The 24,466-nt window shown below is 40.9% G+C and overlaps 1 protein-coding gene across 1 annotated transcript in view; it reads left to right on the top strand.

Annotated features, from left to right (window-relative positions):
* The first annotated feature begins 338 nt into the window (after positions 1–338).
* SLC12A8 (solute carrier family 12 member 8) overlaps positions 339–24,466 on the top strand; it is a 143,569-nt gene continuing 119,441 nt past the window's right edge. Inside the window, exons 1-2 of the mRNA XM_081302430.1 lie at positions 339–424; positions 19,650–19,796. Coding sequence (XP_081158556.1) covers positions 374–424; positions 19,650–19,796 — 198 coding nt within the window. The 5' untranslated portion in view covers positions 339–373. The remainder of the gene's footprint in view (positions 425–19,649; positions 19,797–24,466) is intronic.

Here is a 24,466-nt window from a genome sequence, read left to right as displayed (position 1 = left end):
GGCACATACATACCCAGGAGGATGGGGAGGAGTGTAAACTGGGTCCTCAAGGGCTGAGCAGCCAGCTCTGACCCCCACATATTGAAGGAGCTCAGAAAAGAAAGCAAGCTGGGGCACTGTGGCTTTAGAATAACAGCGTTTGAGCATAGGTGGGCTCTGGAGCATGGGGAGGATCTATGTGGGTAGCAAAGAGGCCATTGGAAGGAATCTCCAGAGCTACAATAAGTCTTTTCTGCACTCAGGGCCTTGCCCTGTATGGAGGACAGATGGACAATAAGGAGGCAGGGAAGGAGGAGCTAGCATGATTGTTGATGGTGTTTACTTTCCACAGGGATCTCCCCACCTAAAGCACCAGGATCTCATTTCCAGAAGAATGGCCCAGATATCTACAGTGCAGGAACTCTTCCATGAGGCAGCCCAACAGGTAGGTTAGTAGGTATGTGGCTGGTGATGGAGCTGCCAGAGGCCTGTGAGCCAGGGGTCACCAGCCAGCCAACGGAATGGGAACATGACAGTGTCTCAGAAATTAAAAGCAGTTGTCTCAGAAATTCATTTTGTCATTCAGTTTAATTGAGAAAACCTCATAGACAACTCTTCACTGTCTATGTGCAGAAAATCTTCTTTGGTATTATTTGTAATGGATTTTGAATCTTGCATCCCTGCCCCCCATCTTGGGAGACTTCCATGAACAAAGTGAGAACCTCAGAAAATATGAATTCCTTGTAATGTTCTCATTATAAGAAAACCTCATATGTACTGAAGTCAAATGGATTTCTGGATTGTCTAATGTCTACTGGATTTTTTTCCCTTCGTCTTTTTTCTGTTGATTATTATTTATAGTAAATATTCCACATGTAGATATGCAGTTGAAGTGGCTCTTCCCAGAAATAGTTGACTTCTTTTTTCTTTTGGTACCGAGGATTGAACTCAGGGGCACTCAACCACTAAGCCACATCCCCAGCCCTTTTTGTAGACAGGATTAGAGACAGGATCTCACTGAGTTACTTAGTGCCTCACTGTTGCTGAGGCTGGCTTTGAACTCGAGATCCTCCTGTCTCAGCCTCCTGAGTCACTGGAGTTACCCAGGCATATGCCATTACACCTGGCAATAGTTGATTTTTTTAAGGAATGCCCTGGCACTGGGGGATTCGTGGAAGGAGAAAGAAATGAAAAACTTAGGTGTTTATTAGGCAACTACTTACACCCAGGATCTCTGCCATCCACAGTCACTCAACTTAAAGTTTTCATTGTCTCTTGGATTTCTCTCATGCTTTGTGGAAAGGGGCAAGAGGACTTTTCAGCATTCTGACAGGGGGAATAAGCCCCCTAAGAGGGGAAAGAACTAACCAAGTCCTCACACAACAGTAAGAGAGCAGATCCAGATGCACCCTGAGCCAAAGGGCAGGGTATGGTGAGGAAGGTGGGACTCAGGCTTGGTGGGAGGATGGTAACCCTCTATTCATAGGCAGATGTGAAAAAAATATAGCATGTGGTTGGCAGGCAATATGAGCTCAGTAAAAACTACTGCTGCCTTCCCCTGGGTCTAGGGCATGTTCCTGCACTCCCAGCTCTTAGCAACTTGCCTCTAGCCCAGAAATATTCAAGCTGCTTAGAAATGAGTGGTAATTTGGGCTTGTTTCTCAATGATACTTCATTACCCTTGCCCAGAGCTGTTCACTCCAGGTGAAAGGCCCAGGACTATGCTCTTGGTGTGCTTGAGGACTCTCAGTTTGATTTGTTAAGGATTTTATATTTCTTTAGTTTGACTGGTCTCTCATATACTTCCCCTGTGTTTTCTTTGGATATGTAAAACTGTATGTGAGTCTTATGATTATAAATTTATTTATACTACTTTTAGTTGGCACTTTGTTAAGAATGAAAAAGAATCCCAAATGGAAAATGTGAGGCCCAGGAATTCCAAAAAGAGAATCAAAGAAGACATTCTGGGTTTTTCTCTGTGAGAAGAATCTGTTCTCTCATCCTTTCCCCTGTTGGAGACCTTCAGTGGTTTCCCATGAGTTCAGTCTTTAGCTTAAACCCTGTGTGGTCTTACCCTGGTAGGTTTCCGGTATCTTCCACTCTATGTCCTCACTTTCAGGCAAATCACACCATTCCCCAGTGCTTGTATCTTCCCTGGGCTTTGCTGATACTTCTCACTTGACTGGGTTGTCATTAGAACCCTCCCAGTATCTGAGGCAATGCCTGGCATTTAAGTGACAATGAATGTCCATTGATTAACAGTGCAATTTCAGTTGTTTTACATGCCCTATCACAATGTTGTCTTTTTTAAAAAAAATATTTATTTTTTTTAGTTGTAGTTGGACACAATACCTTTATTTTATTTATTTTTATGTGGTGCTGAGGATCAAACCCAGGGTCACATGCTAGGTGAGCGCTCTACCGCTGAGCCACAACCCCAGCCCAGAATGTTGTCTTTTAAAATGTGATGGACACTAAGGCTTGTATCAGCTCCTTCTTCCTCAATATCTAAACACTGAGAGGTTGAACAGTGTTTAATGCCCAGAGTCAAGACTTTTGACCTATACTGTCTAGACACATTGGAACCTATTCCTTTTTCTCTCTCCTGCATTGTCTAGGATACCACATCTTCTCTGGATTATTCATACCCTCTTTCTTTCTCCACATTGCTACTAAGTGACTCTTTCCTGAAGTCTCAGTCTGTGCATTTGTCTCCTCTGGTTAGACCCCTTCAGTGGCTTCTCATTGCCTTTAGAATATAGCTCAGACTCCTTGTCTTGACCCCCAAGGCCCTCCATGATCTGACTAATCTGTCCTGTTCCTGTGGGATCCTGTGTCACTGCCTGTGTGGCATGGAAATGAGCTGTTTCTTTCTTATCTTCCTCAAGCCTATGAACTCCACAAGATCAGGAACATATCTTTTTTTTTTTTTTTTTTTTTTTTAATGTGGTGCTTAGGATTGAACCCAGTGCTTCATACTTGCTAAGCAAGCACTGTACTACTGAGCTACAGCCCCAGCCCCAGCCCCAGGGACACATCTTATTCATGTCACATCCCAATCCCTGCCATAGTGCTCAGTGCAGAGAAGATGCTCATCAGTGCTGGACCTACTGAGCTGGACTCTTCCAGCTAGGAGTTAGAGAAGCTGCCATTTGCATTAAGGAAATGGAACACATGGCAGATTTGGGAAACACATCCCAGAGGGTAAGGAAGGAAATGATAATTGCTGCCAGTTACTGGGTACCTTTTGTGGTCAGAACACTTAATATGCATTACCTTTTTTTTTTATTGGTTGTTCACAACATTACAAAGCTCTTGACATATCATATTTCATACATTAGATTGAAGTGGGTTATGAACCCCCAATTTTACCCCAAATGCAGATTGCAGAATCACGTCGGTTACACATCCACAATTTTACATAATGCCCTATTAGTAATTGTTGTATTCTGCTACCTTTCCTATCCCCTACTATCCCCCCTCCCCTCCCCTCCCATCTTCTCTCTCTACCCCATCTACTGTAATTCATTTCTCTCCTTGTTTATTTTCCCATTCCCCTCACAACCTCTTATATGTAATTTTGTATAGCAATGAGGGTCTCCCTTCATTTCCATGCAATTTCCCTTTTCTCTCCCTTTCCCTCCCATCTCATGTCTCTGTTTAATGTTACTCTTTTCTTCTTACTCTTCCTCCCTGCTCTGTTCATAGTTGCTCTCATTTTATCAAAGAAGACATTTGGTATTTGTTTTTTAGGGATTGGCTAGCTTCACTAAGCATAATCTGCTCTAGTGCCATCCATTTCCCTGCAAATTCTATGATTTTGTCATTTTTTATTGCTGCATAGTACTCCATTGTGTATAGATGCCACATTTTTTTATCCATTCATCTATTGAAGGGCATCTGGGTTGGTTCCACAGTCTAGATATTGTGAATTGTGCTGCTATGAACATCGATGTGGCAGTATACCTTAATTAATCTTCACAATATTATTCTGGAGGAGACATGATTAGTTTTGTTTGATAGATGAAGGACTAAAGCACTTTGAAAGCAGGCATGTTTGATGCCCAGGCACAATTTTTTATCTTTTCTGCCAAATGACACCTGTTCCAGTTGTATAAGCAAGGCCACCCAGATGGTAAATCAAGGGCCTTTGTCGGGGAACAGGGAATAGGCTGGGTGGCTAGTGCATTTGGATCTGAACTCTGGGATTGGCTGGCCCTCAAGAACTTTCCTGTGAACCTTTTTAAACCCTTACTCCAGTATTGGCAGGGTCAGAAATTCTGCTAAGAGCTTTGTGGCCTGCGGAACATGGGGTTAAGTAGGCATGCCCAGTGAGAAGACAGGCTAGTGGTGTCAAGACAAACTCTTGATCTTGACCTGTATTTCTCTTGGTCATTGTGACTAGAAGGTTGCTCATAGGTTGTGAGTTAGGTAGAGAAGTAGATGTATGATTTGTTGGTTTGGCTTTAATCATTTTAGGATCAGATAGGGTAGCTGTGTATATGTATATTGGTCAGTCATAAGTGCACCCCTTACAGAAAGGCAGTAGATCGATCTAGGGGTTGATGATGTGGTGGTCAAGGGTACATGTGCCACCTGGGTTCGAGTATTGGCTTTAACACTTTGTGACCTTGGACCAGTTACTTAACTCATTAAGCCTCCATTTCCTCACCTATAAAATGGCTACATTTAAATGAAAAAGAATCAAGGAGATAATTCCTGCAAATATTTAGTATAGTGATTGGTTCATAGCATTCAGTAAATGTCGACCAATAATAAAATTAAAGTGGGGAGTAGAATCCAAAGAGTAGTGTATAATCATCAGAAGGATCCACTGGCAAATAAACACATGACTCAGCACAACAAAGTCAGGCAGAAGGCTTAAGGCAGAAGTTTCAAATCCAGAATGACATCATTGGCCAGCATGGAATGGCCAGCATGGGAGGAGGTGCTTCCCTGTGTCTGAGGCCTGCGTGAGTCCCAGGGGATGATCCACCTGTCCCTTGTCTCCCAGCACTGTCTGATGTCCTGCTCTTTCTCTTCTCTGTCCTTTCCTCCTTTGGTCTCTCTCTTTTCCTTCTCAAATTTTCATACCTAAATTAGCGTGGCATAGTAACAGAGTCTGGCCAAGTTTTGGTAGGCCAAGAGGTAGAGAGGTACTCAGAGATCCTCTAGCCTAGTCTCCTTGTTTAGTGTGTTAGGAAACAAGCCAGAGATATTGAATGACTTGTGCAAAGACACATGCAAGGAGTGACAGTTGGGCTGGAGCCTAGGCTACTGACCCCACATACAGCTCTGGGTTGATCCAGTCTTTAGGTTATAATTTTGAGCATTGGTCTAGGTTTTGCCATCTCAAAAGCTTTGCTCTTATTTCAGAATCCTCTTTAGCCAGTGTACACTTCAGAACTGACTTGTATTTTTACTAGGCATTTTTTTCCCCATAGCTTTAAGGTAAAATTGAAGTACAATAACATGCACATATTTGAAGTATGCACTTCGATAAGTTTTGACATGTATATAACCAATACAATCAATATAAAAAGCATTTTCATTACTTTTTTTTTTAATTTTTTATTGATTATTTAAAGCATTACATAGCTCATGATATATCATCTTTCATACATTAGACTCAAATTGTGTTTTGAACTCCCATTTTCACCCCAAATATAGATTGCAGAATCACATCTGTTACATATTCACATTTTTACATAATGCCATATTAGTGTCTGTTGTATTCTGCTACCTTTCCTAACCCCTACTATCACCCCTCCCCTCCCCTCCCCTCCCATCTAAAATTTGAAATTATGCAGACTGTTTCCTGCATGATTTAGTACATTAGAAATCAATCACCTTAAAATATATAGAACCCCACCTCCACATGTCAACTATTTCAAAATTAAATGGCACACTTATAAATATCTCAGAGGTCAAGGAAGAAAGCATAAGAAAAGTAAATAAAAAGTGCTTTTGAACTAAGTGAAATAAAAGCTTAAAATGGCAGGATCTCTGGGATGGAACACTACTCAGATGAACATTTATAACTTAAAGTACTTGTCTCAGAAAGAAGCTAGAATAACAAATTATTTTCAAATGAAGTAGTAGGAAGGAAAAAATGAGAGTAGGAGCAGAAATATATGAAATAGAGAAGAAAGACTATAGCTAAAATTTAATAAAACATAAACAAGTCTAACCAAGAAAAAGCAAGAGCACAAAAATTAACATCAGTGGAAATGGAGCTATCAAAATAACCCTACAGATGCTAAAAATATACTAAGGTAATATTACAATTGTATGCCAACATATGTGATAGCTTACATAACATGGTCTATATTAGAGAAGAATCTGTGTGCTATTGAGAAGAAAGTATATTCAGTCATAGATGGATGAAATATTCCATATATGTCTGTTAAGTCTAAATTATCAATTATATTTTTACTTAAGTAGCTTTATTTAGTTTTTGTTTAGAGGAACTATCCAGTGGTGACAGAGGCATGTTAAAGTTACCCCGTGTTATTGAGCTGTGACCTATTTGATTCTTGAAATGGAGAAGGGTGTGTTTGATGTACATAGATGCTCCATTGTTAGGGGCATAAATATTTACAATTGTTACATCTTATTGATGTATAATTCCCTTAAGTAATATGAAATGTCCTTCTTTGTCCCTTCTTATTAACTGTGACTTGAAGTCTACTTTATCTGATATGAGGATAGAAATACCTGCTTGTTTATGAGATCCACGTGAGTGATATGTTTTTTCCCATCTTTTCACTTTCAGTCTGTGGTTGTCTTTGCTTATGATGAATTTCTTGGAGACAGTGTATTGTTGGGTCTTGTTTTTTTAATTCAGTCAGCCAGTCTGTGTCTTTTGATTGATGAGTTAGGTACTAGGCATTTTTAAAAGAGTGTTTTAACATCTTAAAAAAGCCATACTATGCATAGTATATGGAAGACCCTGAGGTCCACCCCAGTGCCACAAAACAAAAGCAAAAACAAACTCTATACACAAATGTGTAAAGTAAGCATGGGCATCCCATGTTATGCAATGGCATATTACTTTATTAATATGTACAGAAATGAATGCAACTGAGGTGAAAGGAAAAGGGAACTTTAGACAAGATAGTTTTACTAGCCCCTCCTTTTACATATAAGGAAACCTGGGCCCAGATGATTGGATGGGAAAATAAGGCTCTTGTCTTACTTAGATTCTCAGAACCATGAACCCCCTTACCTTCTTGGTTTTTGGAGAACAAGAAGCTTATACCATTTTTAGGACTCTTTTTAGTAAAAAGGATACAAATTACAAATACAAAATTAGATATAATCTCTGGAAGGCATCCAGTGCAAGTGAAGGATCTAAACTATTAGTGTCAACATAAAATCCATCTCTGGAAAATGGACAAAACCCCATATAAATAACTTAGCAGATGCTCATTTTCTGAAAATATCCCTTAATTCTGCAAATTAAAAATATCAAATATTCATTAAAAAGTATCAACATTGGCAATTTCTTATAGTCCAACCTAATATTATATAATAAAAAATCTTGGGAAACTAGAAAAATTGAAAAGAAAATGGACAAAATTGATGTTTAAAGGTAGCAGAAGAAAAAAAGCATATGATCCTGGAATTGGTGGGAGAAAAAAAATGACAGAATCTCAGGACCAAGATGCATCTGAGGCATTTCACGTGGACACTATACCCTTCCCTTTTCTTTCTCCACTGCCTTTCCTTTTTCCATTTTAGAGTCCCATTTTTTACTAGGCATATTTTTTAAGACTATTTCAGCATCTTTGCCCCCAAATGACAAGTGGGCCAAAAATGCTGCATGTTTATAGAAAATAAAGTGGAGACATTTGCTGGGTAAAGGGGTCCTACCTAAAAACTGGGATGAAAGTGTTTTTCACTGAAGTGAAATAGGTGTGTTCTGTGTCTCATTTGTATCTGCAAGATTTTAATTTGTGGAGGTTACTGAACGATAATACAGATCAATATCATGAAAAGAATATTGTAATTTCTTATATTTCCCAAGAGAACAGAATAAGCCTCACTTTGCAGGGCCACAGGGGAAGCTCCAGGGTTGGTCAGATGATCAAAGACAGGAGTGAAGGAAGAATCCAGGTCAAAGCCTTTATCGGGATTTCTGCAGGAAAGGCAAGGTAGAGAAAACAGTTTAGAATTGGCCATTTTGAATAATTCCGATGGACTATGGACTATAGGAGTGGTCTCTAGTTGCCTGGTACCCAGCCCTGGATGACTTAGGTCAGGTAAGATAGTGCCTTGGTGTATAAGAGTTAGACAAGGTGGTGGTTGGAGCTGTAGACTCAGAACTGGTTGGCTTGTGTATGAAAGGCATGTTCTTGCCAAGCCCTTTGCTATTTCTAAGAATTGGCTAGTCCTGGGAGGGTCAGTCTCTTCTAAGCCAACACAATTTTTAAGTTGCCATAGCATTATAAGATATGGAAATTAAAAAAATAAATAAATAAAACATGGGTAATTCAGTCTGCTTAATTGTAAATGGATGACCTAAGTGACTTCAAAACTTTTTACTGTCTTAGATACATTTATTTCATCTATGGCCAGATATAGAAAAAAAAATTACTGTCTCTGCCATCATTTAATAGATCGGGGTTTACAAGAAGTATCCTAGATGCTATGTTAAGGAGGCTGAAGTATTATTCTTGTAATTTGTGTATGGTGCCAGTCGGTGGTGTTTAGACTATGGGGGCTTCCTATAGGGGTGGGTATTTGAGTTTTAGCTTCATTTTGTACCCTCTCTCACCAAAATATATTTCTTCAGGATAATAGTTAAATACTAGATAGTTCTATAGTCATGGAAAAATATCAATTAATTGTAGTTAGACTTAAAGAAATATGCATACCTCAATAAAATTCAAATCAGTATCTCTTTGCTTTCTAACAATTATCAAGTATAATTTAATCTAATTCTTTTTTTTAATATTTTTATTTTTTATTTATTTATTTTTCAATATTTATTTTTTAGTTATTGGCGGACACAACATCTTTGTTTGTACGTGGTGCTGAGGATCGAACCCGGGCCGCACGCATGCCAGGCGAGCGCGCTACTGCTTGAGCCACATCCCCAGCCCTAATCTAATTCTTAAAATTAATTTTCCCCCTAAGTTTTTAATGCCTTAATTGAAAGGTGTGGTACTTATAGAGGTGAGACAGCTTGATGTGAAAAGTCTTTCAAGGGAGCACCCATTTAGACTTTGATACATTTCTAATAGGATAGTGCTTTTACCACTTCTCAGGAGCAAGGTCCTGTATTAGCCAGCTTCATGTTACCAGCACAACAAAATACCTGAGGCAGTTAACTTGTAAAGAGGAAAGGTTTCTTTAGCTCACAGTTTGGGAGGTTCAAAGGCATGGTGCCTGCATCAACTTAGTTCTGCTAAGGGTGGCAGATGGCATTGGAGGGAGCATGTGGCACAGCGAGCAATCACATCTTGAGCCAGGAAGCAGAGAGAGAAGGCAAGGGGACACATACCCACATACACCCACACATACCAGGGATGTATAATCCCCTCTGAGCATGCCCCCAGTGACCAAAAGACCTTCCACACTAGGCCCCACCACTTAAAGGTCCACAGCATCTCTAATGCCACCACCTGGGAACCAAACCTTTAAATGGATGACCTAAGTGATTTCAAAACTTCTTACTGTCTTAGATACATTTATTTCATCTATGGGCCAGATATAGAAAAAAAAATTACTTTGGGAGACATTCAACACCCAGACCAGGTCAGGTCCTACATACATTTCCTTTGTTTATTTTTATTTTGGTATAAGAATGTTTTCTTCCCCACAAGCAGAAAGAAAGAAAAAGATAGTGGAGTTAAAAACCATTCATCTGTGTAGAAATTCTGACTTGTTCTTTTCCTAATCCGCAGGGCTTGTAGGTCGCATCTGTGGTCGCTGTTACTGGCTACAGGCTATCGGTACTTATGAATAGCATGAAGCCACAGTGGCCTTGCAACCCTCAGTAAGCCAGAAATAGTTGTGTCCTTGCTCTAACATGAAACTCAGAATTCACAGAATTTAACTTAAAAGAAAACAGCCTTGGCTCATTCTGAGTCATTTTTTAAATTTAGGCAGTTATCAGAACAACACAAAGCAAAAACAAGTTATGATTCTTTTTTAAAGATACACAAATTTGGAGGCAGTCACTAATTTTACAAAAGCCTTTAGCATATTTTAATATCCCATTCTCTGTGTTTAAAATGTGATTTAGATCACAAACATCTTTGGTGAATCCATCCACTGAATACAACTATAAACGGGATAACTATCATTTAGTCAGCTAAAGAACCTGTTCTGTTTTAAAAATATTTCTAATGATGTGGAAACTTTTTTCTTTAAATAAAAATAAGTTTATATATTTTTGTCACAGAGGTACTACCTATGTGCAAGGGAAAAGCATTTAAACAAGACAAGAGTGATAGACAGTAAAAAGCTTTTTCCCCTCCTCCCTCTCTGCCATTCTCCAGAGGCTGTCCCTGCAGGTGGTTTCTGGTTTTCAGTTTCTCTATTGGTTATTAATATTACTTTAAATAATATCAATATACCTCAACTTTTTGATAAAGTTATCAATACACTGTTTTCTGATATGAAAAATAAGACATTGGCACACAAAGTCTTCCTTCCATTTCTCTTTAATTTCTAGTTTTTTGTTAGTTGGATTATTATCATTGTCAAGGTTATGGCATTTGTGTATGGTTTCTGTAATTGTAGTGCACATTTTCATATTTATTTTAGTTGTTTCTAAAGTTTTAGAACAATAAACAGTATTTAAAATAGTAAAATGTGTGTGTGTGTGTGTGTGTGTGTGTGTGTAACTGCATAACCAAGTGATAGTATTGGAATCATGGAGAAGAAAACATAATCTTAAGTCATTCAGGCATTTCTGCTTGAAAGTCTTGATTTCCTTAAAGTTTTCTTTAATTCTGGTTCATATGCTGCTACTGCTATTTCTTATATCTTATGTCACCTTTTTCTGGTGATTCTCTTATCATTTGGGTGACTAATTTTTTTCATACATGGATCAGAGGTAGTAAGTGGCTTCTTCCTTTTCTAACTTTAGAACTGTGGGAAGTCAGGATTTTTTTTTTCATGTTCTTCAAACACAACATTTTGCAGCAGATTGAATGCAGAAGTAGCTATGAGAATCCAGCTGTCTTCTATCAGGACAGAATCTAAGAAGATTTGCAAGATTTATAACATGGTCTTTCTTTGCACAAAGAAAAATGGTTTCATTTTGGAAAATAGCTATTCTTTTGTGAAAATGTCCTTTATCTTAACAAGAAACGGGTTTATTATTGTTCTATTAAAATTAATTAATCAGTATCCCATTTTAAGTTCTTAATGTGCTAAGCATTGATAGGAATAATTCACATAAGCAAAAGTTTTTTGGGGTCTTCAATAATTTTTAAATGTAAAGGGGGCCAGAGACAAAACGTTTGAGAATGGCTGTTGCAGAAACTTAATATATATTTAAAGCATTTCAGTTTATTTAGAGTCATTATTTTGCCACTTCATGTAAAATGTAGGAACTTGGCAGCCATATTGGCTCACTTACCAACTTTCCATATTTTATGCTGTTACATATATTACTTCATGTATGTGATGAAGCCCTCAAGACAGCATTTCACCTGTGATTTCCTGGGGTCCACATCTAGGGCCCCAGCTCTGGGACAAGCTAGCTCTGAAATGGGGCTTCTCAGGAGCCATGGAAGACAGCACTTCCTTAACTCTGCTCTATCCTTTGCTTTTTCTCTGCCCCTCCAATCCCATCAGCAGGAATCTTTCCAAAAGTTTGGTAGCACTTGTTCCCCCCCCCCCACTTCTAGTTATAATTAGAGTTTCAAACTTTAAGAAAACCCACATCTTTTCTGTCATTTCCATGGTAATTTAGAAGGTAGGAAAGTGCTTACTTTGCCATCTTAAAAGAGATGCTTGATGTTACTTTCTAAAGCACATTTCACTCATTGATTCAGCTAACTCACATTTAATGAGTACAGTCCATCTTTGTCCATAGGAAATAATTTAATGAGTACAGTCCATCTTTGTCCATAGGAGATACATCCCAAGACCCCTAGTGAATGCCTGAAACCACTCATAATGCTAAATCCTGTATACATTGCTTTTCCCTGTACATACTTACCTGTGACTTACAAATTAGGCAAGTACGAAATTAGCAATAACTAATAATAAAATAGAACAATTATAAAAATGTACTCTGATAAAAGTTATGTAAATGTGGTCTCTTTCTTGAAAGAGTCAAGGCAAATATTAATATTTTCAGGCCGAGGTTGACCACAGGTAACTGAAACCATGGATAGTGAACCGGATGAGGTACCACTGTATCCAATCCATATTGGGCAACTAGGGGTACAAGAGCAAACAAGGCGTTTTGTTTGTTTTTTCTTTTTTAAATAAGTATTGAGATCCTTTTATAAAAGAGCTTTTATTGAAATTATTATTTATATTCGTTTTAGTCAGCTTTTTTACTGCTGTGACTAAAGGACCTGACTAGAACAATTGTAAGGGAATTTCAGAGGTCTCAGTCCACAGAAGTCTGGCTCCATTCCTTGGGGCTCTGGGTGAGGCTGAACATCATGGTGGAAGAGTGTGGCACAGGGAAGCTGCTCACATGACGATCAGGAAGCAGAGAGAGAGAGAGAGACTCCACTTGCCAGATATAAATATATACCCCCAAAGCCAAGCCCCCCAAACCACACCTCCTGCAGACATATCCCACCCGCCTTTCATTACCACTCAATTAATCCCATCTGATGATTAATTCACTGATTGCATTAAGGTTCTTTTAGCCCAATAATTTCTCTTCTTAACCTTCTTGCATTGTTTCACAACATACTTACCCGTTCACAGGTTACTTCACAACATACATAAGCTTTTGGGGGACACCTCACATTCAAACTATAACATTATCCAATATTTTATTGTGGTAAATTATATACAACATAAAATTTACCATCTTAAAAACATTCTTCATTGTTGAGTTTGATGGTGTTAAATCATTGATAAAGTTATACCACCTATTTATTTTTAAATTTCATTTTGATAAAATTTCACATTCATAGTGAACTTGCAATAGTGTCATAACAAAAAAAAAAGTCTATATGTATTCTTAACTCTTTGACCACTTGTTTAACATTTTGCCTTTTTGTTTTCTTAGGTCTCTCTCTCTCTCTCTCTCTCTCTCTCTCTCTCTCTCTCTCTCTCTCTCTTACTCTTGATCTCTTTCTCTCTCATTTTCTCCTAAATCATTTGGAAGTAATTTGCAGACACGCATGTTTCTTTATCCATAAATGCTTCCATGTGTGCTTAACAATAAGAATTTCTCTGACCAACCATGACGATCCTATTATCAATAGTTCCACATGCAAAATTTGCCAGTTGTGCCACTAATATCCTATTACTTCCTCCTTGCCTTCCCCTGGTGCAGAATTCAGTCCAGGATCACACATTGCATTTAGTTGTTGTATCTCTTTTGTCTCTTTAACAGGAGACACTAAAGAACAGTTCCTAGAGGAGAATACTATAGGAGATGGGAGGAACATGGAACACTTTCCTGGCTTTTTTTTTTTTTTTTTGTCTTTCATGACCTTGGCATTTTTTGTTGAACATAAACCAGTTATTTTGTAGAATGTTCATCAGCTTGGAACATGATCCTTCATGACTTGATTAAGGCATTGTATTTTGGCAGGAATACTAGAGAAGCGATGTTGGGTTCTTCTCAAGGCATCCTATCTACCAGGAGGTACATGATTTCCATTTGTCCCATCATGGTGATGTTAACTTTGGTTACTTCTATAAGGTGGTGCCCACTAGGTTAATTCAATCTAAAATTATTTTAATCTTCCTTTTATAATTAATAAATCATTTGTTGGTGCTCATCTGAGACTGTGGAAATATCCTGTTCCTCACTGATCTTTTACCCACAAGCTTTAGCATCCATTGATGATTCTTGGCCAATCTGATATCACTGTGATGGCCGCAAATGGTAATTTTCTATCGCTGTAATCCCTTCCACATGCACTAGTTGGTTTTCTGCAGTAAGAAAAAGTTTTCTTTTCTGTTTCCCATTTCAATTTACTCATTTATTTGTATTTGCATGGATTCAGATTCTTATTCTACTCTATGAATATTTTATTGCTATTATTATTTGCTTTGATAATCCAGCATTTGGCCAATGGGAGACCTTTCAGGCTGGCTCCTATAGACTTTTGACATATCTTTGCCATTTTTTTTTAGCACTTCCTTACTTTAGGGTACAAGTTCTTATAGATACATATTATACTTTTTCTGCCTGAGCCTTGAGTCAGTGACTTCTTCAAAGAACCCCGCCTGGTTTCTTTAAGTAAGGAATTATATCTAGAAATCATCATGATCTGAGTACTAGGTATGTTCATTGCTACTTCCTTTTCTGGAGAGAGAAAAGGAAGATAAATATAAATATACATATGTATATGTATCTCTCTCTAAATATATGTATGCAACATGTATATGTATGCACACATGAATATATATGCATATATATGTATGTATTAAAAACTACAAATTCAAACTGATACTTCTAATTCCAGCTCATCCCCACAGGGTTCATTTTACTATTCTTCCTTTTTCCTTAGTTGGAACCTCTTCTCTAATAGTGAGAAAATTGACTTCCAGTTAATATATTGAAGTATTTGCACAGACTTCTAACTGACAGAAAGCAGATTCAGAATTAATAATGTATACCCCTAAAGAAAAAAACACGCCAAGCTGGTCACAGTGGCCCATGCCTATAATCTCATTTTTTTTCCACCTGAAGTGTGGTAATGTTAAGACAGTTACACTGATTTCCTTCTCTTTGCATTCTGTTTTAGTTTTTACCTCTAATTCTCATAGATTTGATTTTGAGTCTGTAAAATATTAACATGGTTCCAAAACTCTAAACTATAGGAAAGGATATACTCATTACATAAACATTCTTTAAATGGATATAATATTGGATGATCTATTGGAGAATAAAACTTTTGTAGTTTTAAAAAATTTTAAGATATTTTTTAGTCATAGATGGACACAATACCTTTATTTATTTATCTTTATGTGGTACTGAGGATCGAACCCAAGGCCTCACCCTTGCTAGGCAAGCGCTCTACCACTGAGCCACAATCCCAGTGCGCAGTTTTTTAAATTTATCTATGACTTACTGCTTCATACATGCTAAGCAAGTGCTCTACCACTGAGCTACCGCCTCAGGCCTGCAGTTGGTTTTTAACTGTTTTACTGTTGTGGAGAGGGCATTAGGGTCCCTGTTGCTCCTCTTTGAATTAAATCCAGGTGGAATCCAGGTGGACTCCCTAGCAGCAATCTGAGCCCTGTAGGAAAGGCTCTCCCCTTTTGCCAAGGAGATGGGAAAGGGTAGGGGAAGCTCTTGTTCAGGTGGCCATAGCCTTGCCATAGCAGGCTTCTGTCATCTGGGGGCTGGCATCAGGTGTCCAGAGCACGTGTCTGCACACTCTGTGTTCCAGGGCAGAAATGGATGCTCTTGGTGAAGGAGCTGCTCTTGGTCCTGAGTGGCAGAATGCAGGGTTTCTGCATCAGCATCAATGTCTTCACAGCCTCTAAGGGTCTTCCCCCTCTGAGGCTGCCCCACCGTGTTACTGGTTTGTGCCCTCAAGAAAGCTGCAGCCATGGACACTTCTGAGGATACACAGTCATGGAGAGTACTCGGGCCAAACATGCAGGACCTGCTGGACCTGGACACTGGCTTCCAGCTGCTTCTGTGGCAGAGGAGAGCGACACTGCCAGGAAGACCTCACCTCTCTAGGAATCACTAATTCAGAACTGGCCAGGACATAGCATGGTCCTAATCCAAGGCAATAAGGTTTAGGTGACATCCAGTTGCATCCTGCAGAGCTAGTTCCATGTCCCCCTTGAGTGGGGGTGGCCGTCTACTGGATTTCTAAAACAGTCAAGAACTCCTGCTGCAGTACAGAGGGCTGGCTCCGCCAGTGCTTGGGCAGGGCAGGGCTAGTGAGGCAGCTTTGAGATCTGAGCCTGAGAGCAAGAATTCTACCTTCACCATGAGAACAGTCAGCTGGGGAAAAGAGAAACCGCACAGTCCATAAGAACTCTTTTCTTTGTCTGCCTTCCAACTTCCCTGAAGAAATACCTCATCCACATTTAGGATCATCTGTGGGGTTTCAACCTTACACAAAGCTTTCGCAATTATCTTCCCCCCAAACCCTACAGAAACCCTCTAGTTCAGGTGTGTCAGAGCATTTTATGCAGGTTGAGCCCATGGCTGGGCTGGTCTCCTGTCCAAATCTTTCTTGGTCACTGTGGTCTGGCACATGTTGCCTGTTCAGAGCCAGAGGAAAGGAATAAATCTTCCAGTCTGCCCGCTGGGTCACAGTTCAGCAGCAGCTCGAGCCTATTCTCTGGTGTCTAATTAATAATTAAATAATTAAGTTTCAGAAAGCAAGCTGTTGGTTCATTTGTTTGCAGCATAATCCGGGTAGAGCCAGTCTTTGCAGGTATTCCTGGGGAGAAAAGGGCAAGTCCTATCTTGCTTTGACCTACTCCTGACCTAGATGGGAAGAAGGTGAGTTTTTAATTTTTTTTCCCCTTCAGTTGCCAGAAGAGAGGAAAGGTGTCATTTCACATTTCAGGTGTGTTAAAAGGCTCCCAGGCATGAGCCCATATCATTGCCTCTGGCAGGACTTTTCTGTCTCTTATTCAGCTCAACTTGCTGGGTGCATTCCTACCTAGTGTTTTTCCCAGCCTTTTAGTCTCTGCTCAAGTATGTGGAAGTTCTCTATTCACAGGAGAAAGATACTCTCTTGGAACTAAAAACATCCACCAGGTAGCCATGGCTTCCCTGTGTTGAGTGCAGGTCCTGGGTGCTGAGAACTTCTTGTCCTGGGGGCTTGGGAAGGAGAACTCTAGCAGTGAGCAGTCCAAGGAGTGGTTGCCTGGGGCCAGGCTCCCAGTAGCAGTACCCCTGTAACCTGTCAAGCCTTCCCTCCAGGCTGAGGGTCCTCAGGGGAGAGAGGAGTCTGGCCCCTGAGAATGACTTATGGTGCCCTTTCTGCAGGACCTATTCTCTTGACTTTCTTCATCCTTCTCAGTCTGCATCTCTTCTTCCCGGTGTACCCCACATTAGGCATAGCAAGCATCCTTTAGCTCCCTCCCTTTCCCCAGCCTGTGTGTCTACAGAACATCAAATGAGATTCTCCTCAGTTTGGAATCGATGACCAGGACTCAAAACTGTGGACAACTAATTTCGAAAGGTAGCTACTAACATTTGGGACCAGATCTCTGTTCTGCTCAGCAGGCTAGCCCAGAACCGGCCTAACTATCCTCATCCTTCATCCCAGCCATTCCTCTTGAGGCAGTGGAAATGACTGGGCCATGGGCTTTGTTGGGACATGAGAGGGGATTCCTTCCCCTTCCCCAGAGGAAGGAGGTGGGTCCCAGGAGAATCACAAAGTGTGTGGTAGGCATGAGAACTGATATACTGCCTTCTCTGCACACCGTGGCCCTGTCCCTCAGCCCATCTGAGCTGGTAGTCACCGTGCCAGGTAGTGGTTGAACGGTGGAGACCGTACCCTCCTGAAGCAACTCTGGGCAATAGCACAAGGTTGAATGGCATTGCACAAGTGGTGACATCGGAGCTGGCGCTTTTATGTGGATGCCTAGGAAGTAGCATGTCATTTCAGGACAGTCTGGGGAACGGTCCTCTGGGTCTCTGCTTTACTTATCTTGCATTTCATTTGAGGGAGCTGAGAACTCAGCGGTCAGGACTGATAGGGAAACCAAGGAGTCCCCAAACCATCTGTCCCATGTGGCTTAATTGATGTCTCCAATTATTTCTTGAGCCTCTTTCTTTCCATCCTTCCTTCCTTTGTTTTTTGCCTCCTTCTTTCCTGTTAATGTTTGAAACCTGAAAGACTTAAATTGAGGGCAGAAAATTCTCCTAATGTATCTTTTTAAATTAGAAAAAATGACCCATAAAATTTGTACATATGCATGGGCTACAGTACGAGAATTCAATACATGTCTACAATGTGTAATGATCCTATCAGGGTAGTTAGCATCTCTGTCACCTCAAACATTTATCATTTCTTTTTGCCGGGAACCTTTGAACTCATTTCTTCTAGTTATTTTGAAATATATAATAAGTCGTTGTCAACTATAGTCACCCTTTGGTGCTGTGGAGCATTAGGACTAATTCCTCTTGTCTCTGTGTTGCTTCCCATTACCCAATCTCCCTTTCCCCTCCCCCTTCCTTCCCAGCATCTAGTGACCACTGCTTATTTGAGGCCCTTCCTTGCCTGTGAGTGTGTGGCAGGAGAGGAGGAAGAGTAGTTGCCCCAGTCTTGGCCCTAGGTGATACCTGCATCTCCTGTTCTTAGCCATTGAAGAGCTGTGCCCCTGTATCTTAGATTTTTTTCTTGCACTCTTGTATTTTATGCTTTTGCAGATAATACACACTCACCAGTGATGGAATCACTGCACAGGGGCTCTTAGTTGGGCACCTCCTCCTCCCCATCCACCCTAACCCACTCAAGGAGAATCATTAATCCTTGCTGCATAGTTTGAGGTTAATGGAAGACACATCTATGCAGGAACAGTTTACAGTAAGAGTCGCTATTGCTTTTGCTTAAGATCATTTTAGTATTTCCACAAGCTTTTAATTTTATCAGTAAAGGGTTTCTATTTGAGTGTTTATAAATGCCTTGGTTATTTTTTGATTTGGAAAAACCAGCAGAGAATCTGTTGAACCAATTACTGACCTCTCATGCTTGAACAGCTGCCAAACAATGGTTTAAAATCCTAGGGTCTTGTAAGGGAAGAAGACATAGGGGTCACCTGGTCAGTGTTCAGTCAGGAAAATGGAAACTATTGTAGGTATTAAACAGGGAATCTGATACCCAAGATTGATTATGGGGGTGGGGGGTTGGAAAGGCTGAAGAAGCAAAACTGAAAGGTTATCTGAAGATTAGTAACCCCTGGGAGCTGCCTTCAGCCCTAGGACCTTGGACTGAAAAGCAAAGAGATGCTGCCCAGAACGGTGACCACTGCCTGAGCTGGGGCCCAGGGTGTTTTTCCCACCTGCATGTCACATGGCCACACCTGCAGAAAGGCTGGAAAATGTAGTCTACCTGGGTGGCCAAAAGGAAAGGAAGTCAGGTTTGTGGAACAGCTAGTCTCTGCTACACACAGGTACAGCAGTCCCTGGTGTTTGTAGCGAATAGTGACCTTGTTGTGGACTCAATCCTCAAAACTGTGTGGTGGTGCATGCTTTTCATCCCAGCAACTTGGGAGGCTGAGGCAGGAGGATCGAAAGCTCTAGGCCAGCCTCAGCAACTTAGCGAGACCATCTCAAAATAAAAAGACTCAGGAGTGTAGCTCAGTGGCAAAGTGTCCCTGGGTTCAACCCCCAATGCCTCCCCCCAACAAAAACAAAAAAACACAAAACCCCTCAGAGTGTGTGTTTGTGAGAGTGTGTGCACACTTTTGAAAACACATGGTTGCCCAGGAGGATTCCTGCCTTTTACTGGTCCATTCCTCCTTCTTCTGCCTTCCCTGGCCCTCCTGGTGGTGGCTCAGCTGACATCAGTGTGCTCTCTTGGCAGGGGGCCCTGGCCCAGCCCCAGCCCTGGTGGAAGATCCAGCTGTTCATGTGGGAGCCAGTGCTGTTTGGGACCTGGGATGGTGTGTTCACGTCCTGCATGATCAACATTTTTGGGGTTGTTCTGTTCTTGAGGACCGGCTGGCTGGTGGTAAGTGATGAGCTGGTGGCCCTGGTGCCTCTTGTGGGTCCACAATCTGGAAAGCTGTCCTGATTGGCATCCTTTAGTGCAGGCATTAGTTTCCTGAAGCACAGGTGCTCCTGAAACATGAAATAGGACACAAGTAAGTGGCGAGCTGGCATGGCTTTTTATTGTTATGATTGTTCTATTTTTATTAGTGGTTGTATGCCTGATTTACAATTTTATTGTTATAATTGTTCTATTTTATTAGTAGTTGTAAGTATTAATTGGCATTGCTTTTTTAAAAATCTTTTTTCTTTTTCTGTGGTGCTGGGGAATCGAACCCAAGGCCTTATAAGTGTGAGGCTAGCGCTCCATCAATGAGCAACATCCCCAGCTCCTTGGCATTGTTTATTTATTTTTTGGTTCTGGGAATTGAACCTGGGGGTGCTTAACCACTGGGCTAAATCCCCAGCCCTTTATATTTTATCTTATTTTTTTTTATTTTGAGACAGGATCTTGCTAAGTTGTTTAGGGCCTCACTAAGTTGTGAGGCTGGCGTTGAACTTACGATCCTTCTGCCTGAGCCTTCTGAATTGCTGGAATCACAGATGTGTGCCACTGTGCCCCACATGGCATTGCTCTTTAAATGAGAGTCTGTGAGCCCGGGACTCACAGGTTCCAATAGAAGCTTCCCCATGGATTTGATTACCTGAAGAGTCAGGGGTCATCATGGGTGGGACTAGAGATGAGCAGAGAGATCAGATGTGTGGCAGTTTTGCTTCCAGCTTGTGACCCTCTCTGGCCTTCTTATCTTTCCTGTGTCTTGCTAATGCACCAGCTCCTCATCCACATGGTTGCCTTCCCCCACTCTCCCTGACTCTGTGTGTGACCATGCATGGGGGCGCTTAGTCAGAGGTGTAGGTTCCTTACCTCTGGGGGATAGATTGCCCTGCACAAGGTCCTACGGGGTTAATTTGTCTTTCTCTGCACAGAGAACAAAAGACCTTTCCTTTGTTTTATGCAAAAGCATTCTTCCATACAGGTGTGCACCCTGAGCAGGGTCCTCAGCCCTTCATATTGTGCCTTCTCCCATGGTGGGACTTCAGTATACCAAATAGGCCCAGAAGAAAAGGTGAATACCTGTTGTGTGCTAGCACTACTAGTGCCAATGGAATTGCAAAACCCAACACCTCCTCCTTCCCATAGTGGGCAGAGTCATGTCATCAGAGCAGCGGGAAACACCTCAGGGGTGGAACAGGCTGAGGATGCTGTGTTCACGAAGTGTCCAGGAAAGCTTCCTGGAGGGAGGTGCAGTTTGGAAGGCCTTGGAGGTGAGTTGGACCAGACAGGTGGAAGAGAGGGCTGTTGAAGGTATAGAATATTCCTAAAGTAACAGAGCCAATGCCAGAGGAGGTACACACATACAAGGTATATATTATCAGGTAAGTCTTGAGTTTGAAGGTGGAAAGCTCATGCAGAATTTCTACATTGCAGCTTAGAGGCAGAATCCCTTCTTTGGGAAACCTTAGTCTTTGCTCATAGGGCCTTCTACTGATCCGAAGAGGCCTACCCACATTATGGAGGATAACCTCTTTACTTTATGACAACTGATTATTTTAATCACAACTTTAAAATACCTTTACAGCAATATTTAGATTAGTGTCTGACTAAACCACTGGTCACCACAGTGGACACATAAAATTAACCATTCCATGGGCATATTCCAGGGGATTACAGCTCCATGGTGGTGGGATGTGTAGAGTTCTTGGATTTCCCCATCAAGAGGCCTGGATAAGGCCAAATTTTCCTAAGCTCTTGTTCAGTCACATCCCAGTCCTTACCTCAGGGTTCAGCCTTTACTGTACCTGGGTGAGTCTGAAAATTTTTATTTTTAATGCATAGGAAGCTTAGATTGGTGTCAATAAATTAGTGTTTATGCTAAGAATTTATGCCTCTCATAAGCCCTCTAAACTTATGGGGGCCCCCAGACTTAACAAAAACATAGCCACAAGCCCAGACTGTTCATCTTGGCAGGCAGGCTGAGGCTTTTGGGACCTGACTTCGTTTTTCTTCTTCCTGTGGTGGTTACCTCACTGCTTAGTAACTCTCCATCCTATGTCCAACCAAGGCCCATCAATCTGACCTCTAAGGCAGAGGAGGCCTGATCAGTGTCAGCCTGGGATTCCTGAGCTCTGTTCCTGTAGGGATAGTTATGGGAAGGTGGATGGAGAACAGACTCTTAGTCCTTTAGCTCCACCACCCCCCTTTTTTTTTAAGGGCTGTCAAGAACTATTAGTTCCATCCCCAAAGTGAAGGTATAAGTTGCATTAGTTATTATTATTGCATATCAAATTACCCTAATACTAAAGCAATAAATATGTCTTCTCTTACAGTTTCTGTGATTTGGGGATCCAGGTACAATTTTAGCTGGGTGCCTCTTGCTTGAGGGCTTTGGTCAAGCTGTTGGTCAGGCTGCAGTCTCCTCTGAAGCCTCAGCTGGGGTGCCGGGAAGTGGTTATTGACCCAGGCCTTGGTCCTCATCATGTGGATGTCTGCATAGGGTTGCCTCATGAAAAGGCAGCAGACTTCTACAGGATGAGCAATCTAAGAGAGGAGGAGAGAGCAAGAGCATGAGACAGAAGCCATAGTCTTTTTACTATCCTAATCACAGATTCTGTCACTTCTGTATTCTAATTATTAAAAGCAAGTCACTACATGGATAAAACAAATAGCCTAAAATAGAAGTATGTGCATGTTTAAATTTGCACTTCAAAAACTATGAAATAAATTACAACTAATGTGATCATTTTGAGTGACTGACAAAATATTTGCATACTTTAAAAGAGTGAGTCATTTGGTGCAGCCTATACCCAAAAGGCTGGGTATTATACAAGGGCAGAAATACCAAGGGACAGGGATCACTGGGGCTATCTTTAAGTTTGTCTACCACACAAATACATCCTTTTGTCTTAAAATGATCTGTAGTTTTCAGCTCTGACATTAGTTTTACCTGAAAAATCATATTTGATCATGAAAACAAAGGCAAACATGAAATGCCAAAAATAATATAGAACTCTAAATATAGAGCTTCTAGGGAATGGCATAAAATGAAAATGGTAGAGATCATGCCAAAATTATTAGTTTTTAAATGGAAGATTTTAACTGTATGGAATAATTTGGAGGCATACTTATAATCTGAAAAATGGTAAAGTGGTCATTCTAGTATGAAAATTTAAATATGTTATTGGATATTTTATTTTTACATGCAGACAATTTATAGGTATGAACATGGTCCTATATAATTTCCTTATAAGTATAAAATCAGCAAAATTAGTCCCCAGCATGTTGAGATGTCATACTCACATATAGTTTAAGGCCATCTGCCTGGGGGCAGCTGGTGCTGGGGCATTGGTGTGGGCAAGTAGGCATTATGATTGGCTCCTGTCAGTTCTTCTTTTGCCCCTGTCTCACCTCTGGAATCATTTAACACTGCCAACCCTAGAAATCCCAACAGCGATGTGAACTGTGTGGCTGTGGCTGGGTTTTTGTACACATGCCCACACAACTGTTGATGTCTTGTTCCCAGAGGGAGCCACAGATATCCTCATGCTCCAGTCTAGCCACTAAGGAGAAGGAGAGTGAGTGGGTAGAATATGTATAAACTGCATAACAATAATGAACAATAGTAATAATAGTGACATAAGATTTATAGCAAAATAAGAATATAGCAAATAAAGTTTATCAAGCTCTTATATCCTGGATGGCATTCTAAGTACACTATGTGTATTTAATCCCCCTAAGATTTGTTATTTCCTGTCAACCCTGAGGCAAATATTATCTCAATTTTACAAAAGAGCAAATTGAGCAGAGGTGAAGTCCCAGTAGCCACAGTTGAGGAGACACCCTGTCTACTTGTGCTCAATATGCAGTTTGCATTCAGAGCCCTACCTCTGCAGATGCACATTCCTTTCTTGACCTGAGTGTCCCCTAGGAGACCCTCTCCTTGCTCCTCAGTTCCACGCTAGGTCAGATGGTCAGAGGCTCATCCCTTTTTCAAAGGCTACAGCTATCTTATTGCACCCTGATGCAACACTTAACATCTCAGATTTACCTGTCTTTTCTTTTTCAGTCTTTTCTTTTAATTCTGGGCATAGAATCCAGTTCTTCAGGCATGCTAGGCAGATACTTTACCACTGAGCTACATCCCCAGTCCCACATTTTTTTTTCTATTCTGCTTATTCCCATAGGAAATTTGAGGTAGTCAACAACAACAACAACAATAATAATAATAATAAAACCCCACAGTACTTCAAGCTAAAAAACATGTGAAAAACTCATGCAAGAGAAAGCACAAATGAATGGGAAAGTTTACTGCAGCGATTCCTTCTGGTGCCTGCCCATGTCCCCTGCACTCTTCTAATCAGCCAGGTCTTGCTTGCAGGTAGTTCCAAAGCTAGATGAACAGTATGTCCCCAGAACTTCCTTCCCCAGTGGCCTGTGAAAGAGTAGCAGGCAGAGGGCTTTCTTCTCCTAGGTCTACTATGTGGCGATGTTGTAAGTAGAAAGGAATTTTGCCAGGGAGGAAAACCCCTGGCAAGTATGGCAAGTATTGCAATAAGTACTAAACCCTGGATCCTGGAGGAGCCCCGAAGCATTATAGGGATGGCTCCTGGGGGAGGAAAGCCTAAACACGGAGT

This window comes from Spermophilus citellus (genome assembly GCF_964194105.1).
Source record: "Spermophilus citellus genome assembly, chromosome: 7".
NCBI classification, from domain to species: domain Eukaryota; kingdom Metazoa; phylum Chordata; class Mammalia; order Rodentia; family Sciuridae; genus Spermophilus; species Spermophilus citellus.
Note: the sequence above shows the minus strand (reverse complement) of the source record. Positions and strands in the feature narration are given on the sequence as shown.